Raw genomic sequence first — 21,577 nt, 5'->3', positions numbered from 1 at the left:
AAGTCGCATTTACTATAATAATGCCTAACCTGCTTGGCCTGTTGCTATTTGAACCATCCACTTTCTGTCCTCTTAATAGATGGAGGAGGATATGACATTATCAACACTGAAGTGGTTGCAACACCAGACATTCGAGACTACAGAGCGAGGTATGGTTATCTGAAACAGGTCTGGGAGATGAACTATCAGGAAGCAGCAATCTACTTGCAGGTATGAAGCCTTTTTACGACTAATAGTCCTGCTCATGTCAAGCTATTAAAAATGAACAATGATTGAATATATCAGTATGAAAAACGTTTATCGAAAGGAGCCTGGCAGTGGTATTGTTGCTTGTTGTGAAATTGATATTGTAGGTTTTATTTAAAAAAAAGCAAAAACGTTGAGCCCTAATTACAAATAATCCTGGTAGCGATGATCCTGCGTCTGTTCTGCTCTTGCTGGATCTCTTACCTTGACTTCCATGCTTGGTTTTCGGAGGTAGGTTAGTTGCAGGCATTTTGAATGTGACTTTCATAATTTCAGAATTATGGAAATTAAAATATGCCCTTATGAAAATATCATTAAAATATAATAAATTGAGAATGGCAGACATGTGGGAGTGTTACAAGATTGGTCATGAGTATGGTTTTCTTTTCTGATACTATTTCATCATATGCATAGCAGATTGGATTTTACAAAGTTGTAATGTTTTGAATTTTTCTTTAATGTTTGCTTTTCTTTGTTGAAAATAATGCTCCTTGGTGGGTTCTGTTATCGTCATGAAAACTGTTGTTATAGTGGGTTAGGTACTGTTGCATTGCCCCTAACTCCCAATGAAAGGGTCCCACACAGCCACTGGAAACTCCAGAGTAAACTTGTATTTTACTGGGTACTGGTGACTGGCCTTATGAATTCAGCGAGTTTAGGTTGGGCGTGCTGCTGGCTTTGTGAGACCTGGGTCTACTGCAATATAGAAGCAGTAGAGCTGTATTAATTGCCAATTGTAACATGTTCAAAGGATTTGGTTGATCTGAACAACAGTAAAATCAGGGATCCAAACCGGAGAGTGTGTTAGAACTTTGAACATGGTAATGTAGTTCAAAATCTCTGCAGTTTTGGTTTAGTTTGATAGTGTTAAATATGTATCCATTTTTTTCTTGTTAAATGTTTTGTACTCGTCAAGGTGAGTGATGTCAGTTCTGAAGAATGGAATTAAAAAATGTTTTATTTTATTTTTAAAAACAATTTGGTAGTCTGTAACATTTTGGAACACTTCAAGGACAATGAAACTACAACCAGATGCAGAGGAAAGCTTCCACTATTCTTCCCTAGCAACGTGCATCAACTTGAGAATTCCTTATTGTAGTGTGAGAGTTCTATTTTTTGTACTAAGCAACCTTTCGGCTTGTCTAAATGAGATTCAGCAGTTTATTCTAAATTTATAGGTAGTGTTGTGCTGCTAGCTCATGGCTACGAGGAATTAGGTTGAGACTGTCCAAACTGTCTTCATTTGGGACCCTTACAAGCTCAGAGAACAAGACTTGATCTTAGGGCTAGATTCGAACGCAAATCCCAGATGTAAAAGGACATTGGCTAACCCACACCACCATAGGAGTCTGTTTCTCCTTCTATGTTTCTTTTTAATAAAACTGGGAAGTTTCAGTTTACACATCCTTAAAAAAAAATTTGAAAGTCCTGCAATCTAATATAACCGACCTTGCATTGAAATGGAATGTAAGACAGTAACACAACGGCATTGATTTAATGTATTCCTGATGTTGCTGAAATTGACAGGAAAGCCTTTGGCTATGGTTCATATGAGGAAGTCCTGGTTACAGCCATGCTAAAAGTAGCACAAAAAGGGTGCAACTGAGTATGAGATCATTTATTTTTCTACCAAAGAAGTACTGACTAAATCATAACCTACAGATAATGATCACAATCACGATTTATATTTACAAAAAAAATGCATTGCATTACAGCATGTAAAGTCATAATGTACATTTTCAACAGGCCTGGAGAATGTTTGGCAGTGTTCCATGTAGATTTTAATTTTAACATGATTTTGTAAATTTTTTTCAAATAGAACTATTTGCTAAATAAAGTGTTATTCATTATTCACATTCGCTATATTGTTCTGTATAAAATGACTTGCGTTACCATTAACCTTTGGCTTTGATTTCAATTATTGATTTTAAGATGGCAGATTTGCAACAAGATGATGTACTAATATGTAAAACATTGCATATAATACATTACACTGTGCACAAGGTGCAAAGATTATATTGGCAAACGTTAGAATAATCTATAAAAAAAATGTTTAATTGCCAGTGAAACCAGGTTTCCTGTATAAGTTGACATTATGCAGTTGCAGTGCCAAGAATATGATGATTGCAAAGGTGCACAGTATTTGTTGTATGATTATTTTTGAAATTAAGTCACTTACTATAAAAGTGGCTGAGTAAGAATATTGAAACAAAAGCTCTGCAATGTCTTAAAAAATGGGTCAAAGTGAGAAAACCAGTTCATTTAACCCTTTCCCTACGGCTCTTGTTCTGTCAAGTTTTCTTAGCACCAAAGAAGAGTACATTTGATTGCAATGATGTTGCTAGGCTGGAACCAACAATGTAACTTTATATTTTGGTTATTATACAAAAATTGTAGCATGCTATTGATAGGCTGAGGTCTTGAAGGACAAATGTGTTTGTGTTCTTGTGCTGCAGGTGGGGAGTGTCACAACTTTTCTAGCACCTGGTAGTCCTGAATTAAGAGAAGGAGTTACTTAGTCTCTTGCAAACTTACCAGTAAATATATTAAATTCTTTACAGCTTTCTTTTTTTTGTCACTTTCAGGAGGGAGAAAATAATGACAAGTTTTTCACTCATCCAAAAGATCAGAAAGCTCTTGCAGCCTACCTCTTTGTGCACAATCACATATTCTACATGATGGAGCTGATTTCTGGACTGCTGTTGTTGATACTCTCGCTGTGCGAGGCTCCTGCTGTTCCCTCACTCCGACTCGACATTTATGTATGTTTTGTCTTCAATTCTTGTAAATACTATCTGTTAATTTTTAGCTTATATTTTTGTTCCGGTATTTGTTTATGTATCATGCCTGAATAGCTTGTGCAGGATGGGAGTCTGTGCAATGCTGGTTAATAGGATTCTGTTACTTGATATAAACAAATTTGACTCTCTAGAGTTGTATAAAACTATGGACTGTATTGTCATGTGATGCATGAGCCCATATTTCTGTATGCTGCACTTTTTAAGCCTGTTCGGTCATGGAATCTGATGAGAACATGACCTGGCTTTGAAGCGACGATTGGTGTAACGACTGCTTACATTTTTGTAGGTAAAAAAGGATGTAGCTAAATATGAGACATACATGAATATCACACACATGGCGATATCTCAAAGCACTTCATATCAAGGAGGAGAAAAATAGATATCAAGCAAAAGGGAAAAAGAGGAAACAAATTAGATTAGGAGAGGAAACTAAAGGAATAGGCAAGAGAAAAGTTTTGAGGAGACTTTTCAAAGTTGGAGAACAGTGCCAAGACCGAGAGTGACATCGAGAGGGAGTCCCAGTAGGTAGTGGCTGAATGAGCCACTAGCAATTGTGGAACAGAAAAATTGAGGAACAAGAAGTAATGTTGCCAGCATGTAGGATGAAAGTAGGTCCAAATGTCTGGAGGAGATTACTAAAGTACGGTGGGTTGAGCCCATGGAAAGATTTGAAAATCAGGATGAGGATTTTTGAAGTCAATTTACTTGGGCATGGGAACCCAGTGGAGCTTGGTAGGAATGGGAGTGTGGGTCTTTGATTGGTCGAAGACATAGGCTGTGAATTTTTGAATGAGTTGTAACTTGTGAAAGGAGGTTGATTGACCAAGAGATTACTAGAGAAGTTGAATCTTAAAGTAATAAAAGTTTTGGGCCGGATTTTGCAGTGTGTGAGAAATAAGGAAGAAAATGGGCAATAGGAATATTGGAAATAAAACAGGTGGTGGAGGGAACTGTGCCAAGGATCAAGCTGAATGCCAAGGCTCTTCTGACTTAAACTGAGTTGCCTTTGAGGTGGTTGATGGAATTGTCCAAATTGGTGCTGGCAGGAGCCAAAGCAGATAACTTTGTTTTTGCCATCATTAAGCTGATTGAAATTTTGGTTCATCCAGATCTTACTATTAGGCAGTTGGAGAGTACAGCAACAGCCTTTGGATCAATGAAAGAGAGTATTTTCAGTGTAAGTCATAGAGTCATAGAATCATAGAATGCTTACAGCACAGAAGGAGACTATTCGGCCCATCGGGCCCATGCCGGCTTTCTGCAAGAGCTATTCAGCTAGTCCCATTCCCCGTAGCTCTGCAATTTTTTTCCTTCAGGTACTTGTCCAATTCCCTTTTGAAAGCCATGATTGATTCTGCCTCCACCACCCTTTCAGGCAGTGCATTCCAGATCATAACCACTCGCTGCGTAAAAAAGTTTTTCCTCGTGTCGCCTTTTTCTGCCAAACACTTTAAATCTGTGTCCTTCCTAAAGTGCAGTACCCACAATTGGGCACAATTCTCCAGTTGAGGCTGAACCTGTTTTTTTTTTAAGCTTCCCCTCCCCCATGACCTGCCAAAATTGATGTTGATTTTCTCTCTCTCTCTCTTTCTCTCCCACTCGCTCTCACAAGGAACAGAATCACTCACAGCTGGATAGGGAACAGTATCACTCACAGCTGGATAGGGAACAGACTTACTTGCAGCTGGATAGGGAACAAACCCACACGCAGCTGGATAGGGAACAGACCCACACACAGCTGGATAGGGAACAGACCCACACGCAGCTGGATAGGGAACAGACCCACACACAGCTGGATAGGGAACAGACTCACACGCAACTGGATAGGGAACAGACCCACACACAGCTGGATAGGGAACAGACCCACACACAGCTGGACCCGAAACAGACTTACAGCTGGAAAAATTACATATATGACTATGACCATGGTGAACTAACCTTCCACATCTTTCTGCTTTCTGTGACACGGGTGTCCACACCATCCACCTCCAACACCCCGCTCTGTTGTCCAGCTGAGCGGGTCTTCCTTCGCCTACTCCAGGTTGCACTGACACTCGATAATACAAACAGTAATATTCCAATGTGCAGCGATACAATATTATACCAACATGAATACTCCAGTGTTCAGTGATACAATATTATACCAACATGAATACTCCAGTGTTCAGTGATACAATATTATACCAACATGAATACTCCAGTGTTCAGTGGTACAATATTATACCAACATGAATACTCCAGTGTTCAGTGATACAATATTATACCAACATGAATACTCCAGTGTTCAGTGATACAATATTATACCAACATGAATACTCCAGTGTTCAGTGATACAATATTATACCAACATGAATACTCCAGTGTTCAGTGGTACAATATTATACAAACATGAATACTCCAGTGTTCATTGGTACAATATTAAACAAATATTATGCAAACAGTCATGGGTCAGAAATTGCGATCGGAGGCTTCCGTGGGCAGATGCCTCCGCCCAAACTTTTTTTTACGAATGTACCTGATGGTCCTGGAGGAACGAACACTTACGGTCCGAGGCCTAGATGCGCAGCCCAGCACAGAGGCCCACACTTCCCAGGAGAGTAAGCGCATCCTGAGATCACGTGGGCTTGGACCACCAATGAAAATGGAGTATTCTCATTGATAGTTAGTAATGGTGAGTTCTGTTTGCATGGAGCTCCCATTACTATCAATGAGAATACCCCCCAAAACACAGAAACACAATACATACATTTTTTTATAAACCTCAGATATTGAAATTTAATTGAAATTGAATTAAATTAAATGTTTTAGAAAAAAAATTGGAATTTAAAAAAAATATGTTTTAATACAGTTAATAGGGTTAAAAATAAACTTGCCTTAATGGACAGGGTTTTTAATTTCAAATTTGTGATAACATTTAATTTTTCTATCTTTTAAAACTCTACGCTGGTACCAGTCGTAAGAGTTTTAAGGACCTTCATTGGGCAAATAGCCTAAATCGCCTCCTGTGAAGACCCTTTTGCCAGGGATGCATGCGATCTGTCAAAACAAATTTTGACAGATCGCAAGTGCCGGGTTTCGGTGCATGCACTTCGTACGTACATCGTATGCACCCGGAGAGGCCGCAATTTACAGACCAATATTTCAGGGTGCAGTGATATTCTATAATACAAACTGTTACATAGTATTTACAGCACAGAAGCAGGCCATTCGGCACTACAGGTCCATGCCAGTGTGTATGCTCCAGACGTGCTCCTCCCACCCTTTTTCATCTAACCCCATCAACATATCATGCACTTCCATTATCCTTAATGTGTTTATCAATCTTGGTACCAATCTAGTAAATCTCCTCTGCACCCTCTCTAAGGCCTTGACATCCTTCCGAAAGTGTGGTTTCCAGATTTGAACACAATACTCCAGCTAGGGCCTAACCGGTATTTTATAAATGTTTAGCATAACTTTCTTGCTTTTGTACTCTATGCCTCTACAAGTTGAACCTCCCATATCCGGAACCCTCAGGACCTGACCTGTTCTGGATAAGGGATTTTTCCAGACGAGGGGTGGTCAGGTTAAATTGGATGGTACAGGTACTGAGCAAGGGGATATAGGGACTAGCTGGCTTGGGGCTGGGAGTACAGCAGAGAGATCATGGCGGGAGGGTGGTGGGGGGCAGTGGATCGCGGGGTCAGGCCAGCGATTGCGGGAGTCGGCAGCGAGGAAGGACTTCAATTTGTTCATGTTGGAGCCGCTGGGAATGGTTCTGGATGAGGGGTGGTTCCGGATAAGGGATTTCTGGACAAGGGCGGTTCAATCTGTATTAATAAAGTCAAGAATCCAGTATAACTTTGTAACTGCCTTCTCAATTTGTCCTGCCATCTTCAAAGACTTGTCTACGTACACCCTCAGGTATCTCGCTTCCTGCACCCCCTTTAAAATTGTAAATGTGGAAGCTGACCCCAGTATGACAGTAAAAACTTAGGTATAGGAGTAAGCCTGTTGCGCTATTCAATTAGATCATGGCGGATCTGTATCTCAACTCCATTTACCATCCTTTGATTTATATTCTTTGATACCTTTATTAACAAAATCTAATGATCTCAGTCCTGAAAATTTCAGTTGACCCAGCATTCACAACTTTTTGGCGGAGAGAGTTCAGAACTTCCACTACCCGTTATGTGAAAAATGCTTCCTGATTTTACTCCTAAATGGCCTAGCTCTAATTTTAAGATAATGCCCCTTGTTCTGGATTCCCCCACCAGAGGAAACAGCTTCTCTATATCTACCCTATCAAATTCCTTTTAAAGACCTTGAGTTTACCACTCAACCTTCTAAACTCAAGTGAACACAAACCCAGTTTATGTAATCTATCCTCATAATTTAACCCTTTAAGCCCCAGTTTATTTTGAATCTGTGCCTTACCCGACCAAGATCAATACATCTTTTCTAAGATTTGGTGCCCAAAACTAAACGCAGTACCGGATCTGGATGGTGTCTGACCAAAATTCTGTACAACTGAAACATCACTTCTTCATTTTTCTATTCCAACTCCCTTAAGATAAAGACCAACATTTCATTAGCCTTTTTGATTACTTCGTGTATTCGTGCACTAGGATTTAGTGATTGTGTACATGGACACCTAAATCTGCTTGCTGCACCACAGCTTCTAGCCTGTCCATTAAGAGAATATTCTGTTCCGTCTTTCTTGGATCCAAAGTGGATGACCTCACGCTTCCCCAAATTGAATTTCATCTGCCATACGTGCTCACTCACGTACTTTTGTCTCTGTCCCTTTGTAACGTCCTGTTCCCATCCACACAACTTACTGTGCCTCCTAACTTAATGTAATCAGCAATGTATTCCTTCATCCAAGTAATTGATATATATGGTGAAAAGCTGAGTCCTAGTACAGATCACTGGAGAATAGCACTGGTAACATCCCACCAATCAGAGAACATTCCATTTTTCCCTGTGCTGTCTCCTTCCACCCAACCAATTACCAACCCATGTCATAAGTTTGCCTCCAATTCATTTTTACTAATCATCTCTTATGCAGAACCTTATCAAAAGCCTTCTGCTGGTGCATTTAGAGACCATCCATAGATGTCCCCCTATTTATAATGCAAGATTAGTCATGTTGTCCCATGTTCAATCTTTCCATCAGAGCCTCTTTGGCGGTGTCACTGATGGGAAGGTGCTGTCTGTGTTTTGGAGTGGCTTTGCTTATTTTAATGTACTTCCTAACTTTAATCCATAATGGGAGTTGTTCCACAGTTGCCCAACCTGAGAATACACATTAAAAGCTCTGCACTGATGTGTACTTTCTGCATAAGAGCCTAGCTTCTTGTGTGGAACATCTTGGTTTTGTTTATTTGTTCTGGGATGTGGTCGTCACTGGCAAGGCCAGCATTAATTGCCAATCCCTAATTGAGAAGGTGGTGATGAGCTGCCTTCTTCAATTGCTGCAGTCCTTGTGGTGAAGGCACACCCACAGTGCTGTTAGGGAGGGAGTTCCAGGATTTTCACCCAGCAACGATGAAGGAACGGCGATATTTTTCCAAGTCAGGATGGTGTGTAATTTGGAGGGGATGGTGCTGCCATGTGCCAGCTGCCCTTGTCCTTCTAGGTGGTAGAGGTCCCGGATTTGGGAGGTGCTGCCGAAGAAGCAGTGGCAAGTTGCTGCAATGTATCTTGCAGGTGGTACACACTGCAGCCATGATGCGCCGGTGGTGGAGGGAGTGAATGTTGAAGGTGGAAGATGGGCTGCCAATCAAGCGGGCTGCTTTGTCCTGGATGGTGTTGAGCTTCTTGACTGTTGTTGGAGCTGCACACATCCAGGCAAGTGGAGAGTATTCCATCACACTCCTGACTTGTGCCTTGTAGATGTAGGAGGTGAGACAGTCACCACAGAATACCCAGCCTCTGACCCACTTTTGTTGCCATAGTATTTATGTGGTGGGTCCAGTTACGTTTCTGTTCAATGGTGGCCCCCAGGATGTTGATGATGGGGGATTCGGCGATGGTAATGCCGTTGAATATCAAGGAGAGTGGTTAGACTCTCGCTTGTTGGAGATGGTCATTGCACGGCACTTGTGTAGCACGAATGTTACTTGCCACTTATCAGCCCAAACCTGAATGTTGTCCAGGTCTTGCTGAATGCGGGCATGGACCGCTTAATTTTCTGAGGAGTTGCGAGTGGAACGGAACACTGTGCAATCATGAGTGAACATCCCCACTTCTGACCTTATGATGGAGGGAAGGTCATTGATGAAGCAGCTGAAGATGGTTGGGCCCAGAACACTGCCCTGAAGAAGTCCTGCAGTGATGTCCTGGGGCTAAGATGATTGACCTCCAACAACCACAACCATATTCCTTTGTGCTAGGTATGTCTCCAGCCAGTGGAGAGTTTGCCCCCTGATTCCCATTGACTTCAATTTTACTAGAGCTCTTTGATGCCATACTCGGTCATATGCTGCCTTGACGTCAAGGGCAGAGACTCTCACCTCACCTCTGGAATTCAGCTCTTTTGTACATATTTGGACCAAGGCTGTAATGAGGTCTGGAGCCGAGTGGTCCTGGCGGAACCCAAACTGAACATCGGTGAGCAAGCTATTGATGAGTAAGTGCCGCATGATAGCACTGTCGACGACACCTTCCATCACTTTGCTGATGATTGAGAGTAGATTGATGGGGCGGTAATTGGCCAGGTTGGATTTGTCATGCTTTTTGTGGAAAGCACATACCTCAGCAGTTTTCCACATTGTCGAGTAGATGCCAGTGTTTGTAGCTGTACTGGAACAGCTTGGCTAGAGGCATGGCTTGTTCTGGAGCACAAGTCTTCAGCACGACAGCAGGGATGTTGTCGGGACCCATAGCCTTTGCTGTATCCAGTGCGCTCAGCCACTTCTTGATATCACGTGGAGTGAATCGAATTGGCTGAAGACTGGCTTCAGTGATGGTGAGGACCTCAGAAGGAGGCTGATATGGATCATCCACTCGGCACTTCTGGCTGAAGATGGTTGCAAACGCTTCAGCCTTGTCTTTTGCATTTGTCTGCTGGGCTCTGCCATCATTGAGGATGGGGATATTCATGGAGCCTCCTCCTGCCGTTAGTTGTTTAAATGTCCATTCACGGCTGGATGTGGCAGGACTGCAGAACCTTGATCTAATCCGTTGATTGTGGGATCGCTTACCTCTGTTTATAGCATGCTGCTTCCATTAATAAGCATGCATGTAGTCCTGTGTTGCATCTTCCCCAGGTTGGTATGCTCTTCTGCACTCCTCATTGTTCAGAAGGAAACTTGCTGGCCTCGATTTCGCCAACCGTGGTGAATCGGGGCACCTGGAGCTGGTGGCGGGTTGCCACCCTGCTCCTGGCTCCAGCCCGCACTATGAAAACAGTCTTCCCTTGATGGGGCTGTGAGGTTCCTGGCCAATTAAAAGGAAGCAGGTCTGATGGCATTTGATGATGAGTCATCAGCCGGTTTCCTTAAAAGGACCATGGCCACATTGATTTTGATAGTTGTCCTGCCAGTGTTCTGCAGCATTGAGATGCTGCAAACACTGACAAGCACTGCACAAAGGTGTATGGCAGCACCCAAGTTTTCCCATGAATCCCTCCAGATGCTTATGGTGGGAGTCACAGCACGCAAGGAGGTTGTCTTCCCTTCCAATGGGCAGAAGAGACCTCCCCAGGACACCAATGCAGCCTGGTTGTACATTGCACAGGAGCGCACAAGCAGGGATGTCATCAGAAGGAGCTGGCTGTAGTGGCACAAACATTTCAATGATCTCAGTAGATGACAAAATATTACTGCAAAGCCACACTCAACGTCACCCTGCAGTGCCACTCATTATATTCTCATCAGTCTGCCTTCCCTACCTACTCCTCCACATCCTCACTCACACCAACTTACCTTGCACCTCCACCCATCCCTTTCTCTACATCTATATTATTACATCCCCATCTCACTAGCCAGACCTCACACTCACCCTCATCCATGTCCAATCATATCAACTAACGACACACAAGAGTAGGCACTTGAGACTTTTAGCCAATGTTCATGTAGCGTTTCTGCTAATGTGTTGTCAAACATTGAAATCTTTATTTTGAACACTTTGGGCCCGAGTTTGGTCAAACTTCAGTTCCGGCCATGTACCGTCGAAAGGACCACTACGATCCTGACGGGACAACATGGACCATTTCCCATACCTCGAGAGCCTCTTATCAACAAGAGCAGACATTGACGACGCAATTCAACACCGCCTCCAGTGCGCCAGTGCAGCCTTCGGCCACCTGAGGAAAAGGGTGTTTGAAGACCAGACCCTCAAAACTGCCACCAAGCTCATGGTCTATAGGGCTGTAGTAATAACCGTCCTCCTGTATAGCTCAGTGACACGGACCATGTACAGCAGACACCTCAAGTCGCTGGAGAAATACCACCAACGATGTCTCCGCAAGATCCTACAAATCCCCTGGGAGGACAGACGCACCAACATCAGCGTCCTCAGTCAGGCCAACATCCCCAGCATTGAAGCACTGACCGCACTTGATCAGCTCCGCTGGGCAGGCCACATTGTTCGCATGCCTGACATAAGACTCCCAAAGCAAGCGCTCTACTTGGAACTCCTTCACGGCAAACATGCCAAAGGTGGGCAGAGGAAACGTTACAAGGACACCCTCAAAGCCTCCCTGATAAAGTGCGACATCCCCACTGACACCTGGGAGTCCCTGGCCAGAGACCACCCTAAGTGGAGGAAGTGCATCCGGGAGGGCGCTGACCAGCTCGAGTCTCATCGCCGAGAGCATGCAGAAATCAAGTGCAGGCAGCGGAAAGAGCATGTGGCAAACCTGTGCCACCCACCCCGTCTCTCAACGACTATCTGCCCCATCTCTAACAGAGTCTACAGTTCTCGTATTGGACGTTTCAGCCACCTAAGAACTCATGTTAAGAATGGAAACAAGTCCTCCTCGATTCTGAGGGTCTGCCTATGATGATGATGATGACTTTGGGCGGAAGTTTGGTGGAAAAATGTCGAAAAAAACACCCAGCGGAAAAAATGGGCCTTAGACACTGATTCTGGGCGGCAGCAGGCGATCGGTCGCATTCTAGGCGGCAAATGCAATCCTCGGCAAAGTAATGCCGAGGATAGAGTCGGGCCCAAGGAGGGGGAGGGAACGTGAAAAATTAAAAATTTTCAACACATGAAAAACAATACTACAAATCCTTCAAATCCACCAAAATCGCTGCAAAAGAAATAAAGAAAACAAGTGCACTAACCTTTTCTTGCAGGTCTTCATACTTAACGTTCAGGTAAGACCTGCCTCCACACGGCGGTCTCTTCTGCTGCTGGAGCGGAGGACCACCCGGACCAATCTGGGGAGTCAGTAGGCGGGAGGACTTTTGTCGGCACGCCAGCTGACACTCCCCATTGGTCTTCTCTCCCCACCAGCGTGAGGACCTGACAAAACTCGTTCGGACGGGAGAGTGCCCAGAAAACATGGAGACCGCTGATCTTGGCGGCAGCCGGCGGTAAGTCGACCAAACTCGGGCCCTATATGTTCTTGGACAGATTTGTCTGCACCTTTGGAAGTGACTTAGTGAGTTGTAGTGAATGGTGAGACTTAAGGGTTACTCCACAATGGTGATGAGTGTGAAAGGAGTGGCTTGGGTATTTCAGGGATGTTTTATGGGGCTGGTGTGGAGTGGTGCCAACCTGGCGCATCATGTGGCAGCCAGGGTGTACAGGGTCAAGTGAAATAGATGTTGCTATGGTGCGAGCATCCTGGGCAGCAATGTGGTCGGGTGCTGATGCCCTGTGTCCCGTGCCGCATCAGGTGATTGCGGAGAGGGGTGGTATTGTTGGTGATGCTGGTGTGTTTAGTGATGGTGTTGGGGTTGATCGTGGTGGGATTCTGAGGACCAAGGTGAGATTTTCTCAAGGGCACCGATGCTGATGGAATAGATGGCAGGTGAGGTTGAGATGACAGAAGTGATCTGTCAATGGTGAGAGAGGTTGCTCCAAGGAGGTGACAGTGGTAGAAAATTCACTGCAAACTCTTCCAAACTGCTGACAGCTCAAAAGTGTCTTCCAATTCCTGAAGGCTTCAGCTTCTGCGATTGGAAAGTGAACAGCTGTGAAATGGTAGCTTTTGTACCACTTCCACAGTTGTCAACTAGTTTAATCAATGGAGATTCATTGAGAACCTGACATACTTACCTGACATGTTCCCCGTGGGACATGAACCTTGTAAAAAATGTGGAAAAATGATAAGTACCTGGTAAAATTATTTGAAAATACCTTTAAAGTTCCTCTTAATGATAATTGGCTGGCCCGTTGCCTGGTGTTGGATCTGTGAAGCGAAGACAGACCCGGCACTTTGGAAACTTATGAGGAAGTGGGTTCAGAGCTTACCTCTGCCTCGCTGTCAATCACGGCCATTTTGACAGCGGACCTGCCTGCAAACTCGCACTCGCAAGGCTGGTAAGATTCCGGCGTCTGTGTAGGTAAATGGGAATCCAGCTCCATGTCCCACGGCACTAAGACACACCAATCTGCAGAATTATAAGAATGTCTAATACCTTTTATTTCAGTATTTGCTCTGAACCTATCCACCTTGAAATGTCTCCTTTATCTTTTCTCTATCAAGAAATTGCTACTTGCTAATTTATAAATATTAAACTGATACCATTTGTTTAACTTTTTTGCGTCTCTTTAACATTGTTTAAAATTGTTTTATTTTAAACTTGTTTAGGTGCATGCCACACTGGAATTGTTTGCACTTGTCACAGTGGTGTTTGAACTTGGTATGAAGATGAGGTGGTTGGGCTTTCAGACCTTTATTAGGCACAAAAGAACTATGCTGAAAGTAAGTGTTCTTTTAATATATTGACAATTTATTTAAGTAAAGGTGCTTACGAGCTGGGGGCAATTTTATATCCTGTTCCACAAATGCATTGAGTGCCACTTTAATGGTCACAGCTTTGCACAGGTAGCAATAATGGTTGGGGTGTCTGCATTTATATATATTTGTGTTGTAAATTCACATTTGGTGAACTTTCAACCCTTTTACAACAACTGGGCGTAATATAATAAATGGTGGCATATTTCTTTTTCAATTTCAGACTAAACTCCCATCTCTGCATTTAGAGAGAGAGAAAATTATATTTTAAAATGTTTACAAATGCAAACATAGCAGTTTTTACTGTAAATATCAATAGATCAAATTCAGTTTATGTTCTTTACTAAATATATCTGTATAGTTTAGAAGATATATTAGCCAGCATTGTATAGATGGACATATGTTAAAAGGAATAGGTGGCTTTATCATAATGTATTTAACCAAATATCATATGATCTTTTAATTTTTCCATCAACTAATAAAATATAGTTTTGTCTGTTGACTTGTTTGAGTAGATTTTCCAAAATCCTTTGACAATTTTACACAATAGCTCATCCTAAATAAGTCAGTGCAACAGCTTTATGTTTTATCTTTTGATGGAATCGTGTTACTACAATGATGAATTAATGATCTGAGTTCATGGGCACTGGAGTATGTTGCTGCCACTCAAATTATTACATGTTTTTTTAATGGGGATTTGTCGACTAGGAACACTTGGATAAAGAGAACAAATTACTCCCTACTGAGTGTTCGCATAAAGAAGCTTTCAGTTTTGTGCAATACCCATTGAGGTTTAATTAGCCAGAAATGATTCAGCATAGTTGTTGACCCAGTATCACTAATAATTTGGATTTTTACATGTATACACCACACCACCTCATTAGAAGGTTTTTAGTTCAACACGATGGGCCTGAAATTTCTCCAATGGCGGGTTTGGCGGCAAACAACATTAATTGGACTTTTACGCTCACCATTGACAACTCACTATACTTGCACTGCAAATTGTCAGAACTGTGATCCAATAATGGTGCAGTGTCGTCAATGTCACATCTGGGACCTCATGACTGACCTGCCCAATGGCTTATCTCCCTGACCAATGAAGGAAAAGGATAGAGAAAGAAACAGAGCGAAAGACAGAGAAGGCAATAGGGTGAATTAGAGTCAAATGAAATCTAGGGCCCAATTTTGGCCATGACTTGCTCCAATTTTTTTGGAGTAAGTTGGTTTTTCTGGCGTAAATTAAACGCCATTTTCCTCACTAAACTTGCTCCAAAGTAACTCAGGAGTCAAGTTTCGGGCTGCGTCGAGAATGGCGCAGGCCCGCGAGCCACGCCTGATTTCCGCACTCAAAACCGCGCCAAAAACTTACATCGGTATTCTCTACTCCCTCAGGTCGATCCAGGCCAACGGCGCGGCGTAGCACAAGCTGTGGGGGGTGGAGCCAGGTCCCTGCGCTGAAAACAGTGCCGGGGCCTTGGCACTGCATGTGCAGTAGCTCCAGGCGCCCGAAATGGTGTGGGAGGGGCCCGAAGCACGCCGCCCCCTAGCATTGGCCGAAAGGGTCCACTGGGGCGGCGATCAGACTGCACCTCCCTCCTCTTCAGCTCCTGCTCTGGCTGTGACTTCAGCTTCCTCCCCTGTTCAGCTCACGCTCCCTCTGGCTCTCTCACCCCCCTCTGCCCCCGCACAGCTCCTGCTCCACTGCCCGAGCCCCCCCAGCTCCTGCTCCGCTGCCCGACCTCCCCCAGCTCCGGCTCCGCTGCCCGCTCCCGACCGCCCCCCCAGCTCCCGCTCCGCTTCGGCTCCGCTCCCTCTTCCTTCGGCGGGGCCGCCCGCCCGGCATCTTGCTGGGGGCGGGCCCCGCCCGAAGTCTTCGGCCCGGCTTCTTCACGTCAGCCGGGCCCGTTCAGCCTCCTCCCTCTCCTCTCCCCCACCTCCTCTCTCCTCTTCCCCGCCCCCCCTCTCGCCTCTCCCCCTCCCTCCCTCCCCCTCCCTCTCCCTCTCCTCCCCTCTCCCTCTCCCTCCCCGCTCCCTCTCCCTCTCCCTCCCTCTCCCTCTCCCTCCCTCTCCTCCCCTCTCCCCCCCTCCCTCCCCCCTCCCTCCCCTCTCTCCCCCTCCCTCCCCTCTCTCCTCCTCCCTCCCCTCTCTTCCCCCCTCCTTCCCTCACCCCCTCCCCCCCCCACTCTCCTCTTTCCCCCCCCCTCTCCTCTCCCTCCCTCCCTCCCTCCCTCTCCCCCCTCCTCCCTCCCTCCCTCTCCCTGTCCCCTCTCTCCCTCCCCTCCCCTCTCTCCTCTCCCCCCCCCATCTCCTCTCCCCCCCCCCCCCCTCCCCCATCTCTCTTCCCTACGCCTGATTTGTAACCTACACCAAATCTACACTTACTCCATTCTAAGTTAGTTTGGAGTAAGTTTTCGCTGCCTAAACTTTCAAAACAGGCATAAGTGGCCGGACACGCCCCCTTTTTGAAAAAATCTGTTCCAAAATGAAACTGTTCTAACTGACTAGAACTGGAGCAAACTAAATGCCGAGAATTGCAATTTCTAAGATACTCCATTCTAAACCAGTTGCTCCAAAAAAATAGGAGCAACTCAGGCCGAAACTTGACCCCTCAGTTAGGTATGATTTTTTTTTAGTTGACTTTTTTTTTCAAAAGGGGGCATTCCCAGCCACTTACTCCAGTTTTGGCCATTTATGCTACTTTGGCCAGCTAAAACTTACTCCAAATCGACTTACGTTAGCGTATGTGGCCAGCTCTGAAAAGCACCACAGTTCCGAGCTTCACACCATTTATTCTGAGCTATCTTTCTTGGGTCCAAAGTGGATCATCTCAGCCAGGGGAAACAACCTTTCAACATTTAATCAACTTAGCTTGTAGTTTTTTTAACTCATTACTTGATCTAGTTTAAGTTATAGGTAGATTATATGAAATATTTAAATATGTATTGAAGCCAAAAAACAGAACCTCCTTCCCCTCCGCACCGAATTCCCACTTACCAAATTCCCAACTTTTACCTAAATTCCCAACTTTTATACTTTGTTTATGATGCATTCAGTTTATGACACCTCTGAGCGACCCTGAATAAATACTGCAGGATATTCCCCACTCACCAGCCGAACATTGGGGCGTCCCTTCAGCCAGGGATAGGAGCTGCGAGCATCGGGTCCTGCTCACAGCCTGCAGGACACGCTGGGAGGGCGAGGAGCACGCACACAGACTCCACTGCGCATGCGTGCAGCTGCCGGCAGTGTTTTCTGCGCTGGACTGTTGCTCCGACCCCACTGCATTATGTACGCCATGCTGGGACACCGGAGACTCGGCAGAGCGGGCAGGATGGGCCACTTTTTTTCGGCGCCATTTCCAGCGCGCAAAGTCGGAAAATGCGCCGAAAAAAGGGGTTGGGGAAAATTGGGCCCATAGAGACAGAGGAAAACAGAGAGGGAAATAAGAGTGAATTAAAATAGAGAGAAAAAGATACAGAAAGGGAAAGTAAGAAAAAATTTAAAAGAACAAGCCGATGTTCCGGGTCCCTACAAAGTTTCTACGGAGCCAGGATGGCATCGGAAAAGCCAGTTTTCAGCGCACAATGCACATTCGCTGAAAATCGGCTTTTCCGATCTGTCAAGTTTCTAGCTTGACAGATCATCTGCAGATCGGGAGTGAGGACAATTGCAGGGCAAGATTTCCGATATTTACGGATATCTTGCCCAGCAAATGTCCTCGAAAATCTTGCGCCTGAAAAAGCAGGCGTATAGCCTATTTTTACAGGCGCAAGTGTTTAAAAATACACAAACATTTTAAAATAAAGTTATAAAAATAAATGTTATTATTAAAAACCCTCCCCACTACGGTAAGATTATTTTTAGCCATAATTAAAAAAACTTCTTTAAAAATCGGGAAAATATTTTATTTTTACAAGACATAATAACTTTCATTTCAATTAATTTTAAATATGTGTGGTCTGTTTTTTATTTTTTATTATTTTGTGTGATTGCTTTTGTTCCCATTAATAGCACTGAGAACTCGTAGATACGCGAGTCTCAGTGCTATTCATGGGGACCTGTGAAATACTTACCTGATTGGCTGAGCAGTCATACATGACTGCATCTTCTGCATCGGGACCCTCTGCATGGAAGTGCACTTCACAGCGTGGGAGGAGAAAGCCTCTCTATCGGAAATCAGGGCGCCTCCTAGACCAGCAGGTAAATTCATTAAAAATATCCAGCGAAGAGGCAATTGCCCGCGGGAAGACCCCCAGAGGAATTTCTGGGCCATTGTATTCCAGTTGCATTTGGGAATTGCTGTATTAATTTTTGAGAAGTTAATGAGCAAAATGGCAGGGTAGGTGTGCAAAATGTATAAACATTCTTGACCCTGAAGTATAGAACCAATGGCCTTGTCCATCATGATCAACAACAGTGGAACACCCAGCAGGTACACCATTGCACTGCTTTCATAGGAACATAACGTTGTTAGACGAAAAAAGAGCAAGGTCCATCTAGTCCGCCTTCTACCATCCTGGTAGTCGCATGATACAATGATAATGAAGTTGTTGATTAATCATAGCAATCAATTTCTATCAATTAGTCAACAACAGCCCCAGAAATGATATGAGAAAAAAACCCAATGGTGAAGAGCTTTGAACCACAAGTCAAAAGTCACTTTTTTCCTTCCCAAGCATGCTACGTTTATCACATGTAATATCAAATGACTCATATACTGTATCCTAAAATGTTATGTTCTGAAATAAATCAATCTAATTTGCATCTGAATAGTGACCCTCTTCTGAGTGTCGAAATAGCTTTCGTCCTGAAAATTATGGCAAGACTGGCACAAAAAGACTGTCAAGCCAGATAAAAAGAATAGAAAACCTGTTGGAACAATTCACAACCTATCTGAGGCTCCACAGCTGCACAGGTCCCTTCATGGGCCTCTGAAGGGTTAATAGCATTAGTGCGAAATTGCTGTGCTTGAGAAAATGTACTGAATGACAGGATGAGATAAGCAATTGCGAAAAGGTCACATAGAAACCAACATGGAAACCAACTAGGTCGAGCACACACCAGACGCTGGCCGAAGATAAGGAAGTGTGCCGAACAACAAATAATAGCGACTTTTGTATGTCAGATGATCGGGTCATGTATTAATGTGACTTCTGCGGTTTACGACTTTAAATATGCTGTTTGCGTAACACCAAGTTGAGTTTTGTGTCTGGTCGAGGGATCTCCACACAACTCCCCTGGTACCTTGTATTAATAAACTGTGTATGTTCTCTACTCTCTAATTTTGGTCTCGAAGTAGATTTATTTCTACCTCGGGGTTTTACCCCAGCAGCCTCCAAGGTTGAGTGTCATGTGAGGGCCATAAATCATGTCATTACCAGGGTCCTCCATCATTGATTACCAGCCCAAAAGTGTGAATAATTCATAATAATGTCATAAATCTAGCAATTTCACGATTGGCATTAAGTTCAATGGTGAGGGGAGCCTCACGGCGAGAACGAGCATTTATTGACTTTGGCGATGCTAAAGTGGAGCAACGCAAATCGGCCAGCAACTTGTGGAGGATTGGAATGCTTTACTCTGCAAATTGGCGTATCTCTTTACTCTGAAAATTGCTGGATTGCTTTTACAAATTAATAATGGCATGCAGCATTAATGCATCATTCTAATAGCTTGACTTCACAGCAATTTCTGGCCCTATGGCCCTGAATTTCCACCAGGTTACACCAATCTCCTGCCGTAACTTCAGCAGGAGATTGGACGAACTCCCAAAGAAATTCAGGGCCTATCTGTAACAGAATTATCTTTCCTTAGCTTCCACATTTTACCTTTTTTAAAAAAAAAAGTAGATTCTAGATATATACTTCATCATGCATGTCACTACACTCGGACTCTACAGTGGAGGATGGAGTATATTTTGTTAAGACAATTGTTTCACCTTAGAAGTAGTTATTCATTCATTGCTTTTAGCACACTAAACATAAATTAACTCCTTAGGCAGTCTCTCTTTTTGAGAAGTTTAACCTTGTTCTTTTTCTGGTACCTTTGCAGAGTGCAGTTTTGTTTGTACAGTTTATAGAAGTCATTGTGGTATTAATCAGGCAGACCTCGCACGTCCGGGTGACTCGAGCTTTGCGGCCAATCTTTCTGGTAGACTGCAGATATTGTGGTGCGGTGAGAAGGTAAATTTACAGGAATTAGTGTTGTTTCTTTGTCAAGATTTCCGTAAATATTAGGCATGTCAAAAAACAGGTAAAATCAGCAAATTGATGCTGAGCTCCAGCTTGATCTTAGAGTGCAGGTCTTTAAGTGACAGTTCCAGCCCAAGGTTTCTAATCGGGATTTTGGATCAACAATGTTTAAGACTTCCTAAAAATTCTCACAGAGTTCTGTTTCCTTTGAATAACTAATTTTAATTAAATAAATGTAACCACTTGATTTCACATGGAGATAATTAATTATTTTTAAATATCTGTAAAACACCAGTGGCTGTACCATTATCGTCAATAACAACAAAATATAAGAATGTAAGAAAGCTTCAATGCCAGTGCTTTAGTCCACTATAATTCCTTTTGTGTGTCTGCATATAAATAAATATCATTTATATTAGTTAGTCTTCAGGTGAAATAGGGAGAGGGCAGGGAATAATTGGACCAGGGCACACAAATATAATTCAATCATACAAAAGCAAAATACCACAGATACTGGAAATTTGAAATCAAAACAGAAAATGCTGGAAATACTCAGCAGGTCAGGCAGCATCTGTGGGGAGAGGGAAACAAGAGTTAACATTTCTGGTTGATGACCCTTCTCTTTGCAACATATAATTCAGTCCTCATTTTAAAGTCATACATTCTTTTCTTATTTTTATATTTCCACTGGTGTTGCTGCAGTTCCTCTCCTGGTGGGAGAATATCATTACAGTTTACATAAGCAATTTCCATTATAAATATGTAACATAGCAGTTTATAATGAAAGAAGATAACCGGAAGTGCATGCGAATGCAATATTTTTCATATATTATAGATCTGTTCAGATTTACAGGGGTCCCAGTGGATTTATGTGCAATTGTATGTTAGAGGACCAGATACAGTAAGAAGCAGTTCCCTTGCTTGGGCATCTGTTACACAACATTGGGAATGATCGGTTTGTTTTGGTGATTCATGTTGAAGTAAGTTCAGACTGTTCTTGATCTCTTTCTGCCTTTCTGCCTCCTGCATCTGGTTGCAAGAAAGCAAATACCTAGAAAATAAGAAACAGTGCAAGAATGGTCTGAAAAGAGACCATTACCAAACCTCTACATTCTCTGTGCTGCAGAGCAGATACGTTGCAAGGGGATCTCCTCCCTATATGCTTTTTCTTGTGTCTGCTCCATCAAAATAAATGTGTACATGACTGTGCCAGGGTGTCCAGGAGAAGGCAATTAATGTTTTTTTAAGTAATTCAACAAAACTAATGTAAGATAAATACACATATTCTACTTGCACTAAGGTTCCACTTTAAGTTTCATGTTGATTTTTTAACAATCTATTTTCAATTATTCATGTCGGGGTACATTCATAAAATGACATACAGTTCTGTTTAACAATGTTAGAATTATCTAAACCAAAATCTCTCTCTATCGGTTACTGAA

General features: G+C 43.4%; 1 protein-coding gene across 5 annotated transcripts in view; it reads left to right on the top strand.

Moving 5' to 3' along the window:
* The window catches only part of tpcn1 (two pore segment channel 1), a 126,667-nt gene that overhangs the window by 52,615 nt on the left and 52,475 nt on the right, over nucleotides 1-21,577 (top strand). For all 5 annotated transcript variants that reach the window (XM_070887742.1, XM_070887741.1, XM_070887740.1 and 2 more), the window contains exons 2-5: nucleotides 80-210; nucleotides 2,832-3,008; nucleotides 13,798-13,911; nucleotides 19,996-20,126. In XM_070887742.1, the coding sequence (XP_070743843.1) occupies nucleotides 80-210; nucleotides 2,832-3,008; nucleotides 13,798-13,911; nucleotides 19,996-20,126 (553 nt within the window). The remainder of the gene's footprint in view (nucleotides 1-79; nucleotides 211-2,831; nucleotides 3,009-13,797; nucleotides 13,912-19,995; nucleotides 20,127-21,577) is intronic.

Source organism: Pristiophorus japonicus, chromosome 8, assembly GCF_044704955.1.
Source record: "Pristiophorus japonicus isolate sPriJap1 chromosome 8, sPriJap1.hap1, whole genome shotgun sequence".
In the NCBI taxonomy this organism is placed as follows: domain Eukaryota; kingdom Metazoa; phylum Chordata; class Chondrichthyes; family Pristiophoridae; genus Pristiophorus; species Pristiophorus japonicus.
This window is presented reverse-complemented; position numbering and strand designations above follow the sequence as displayed.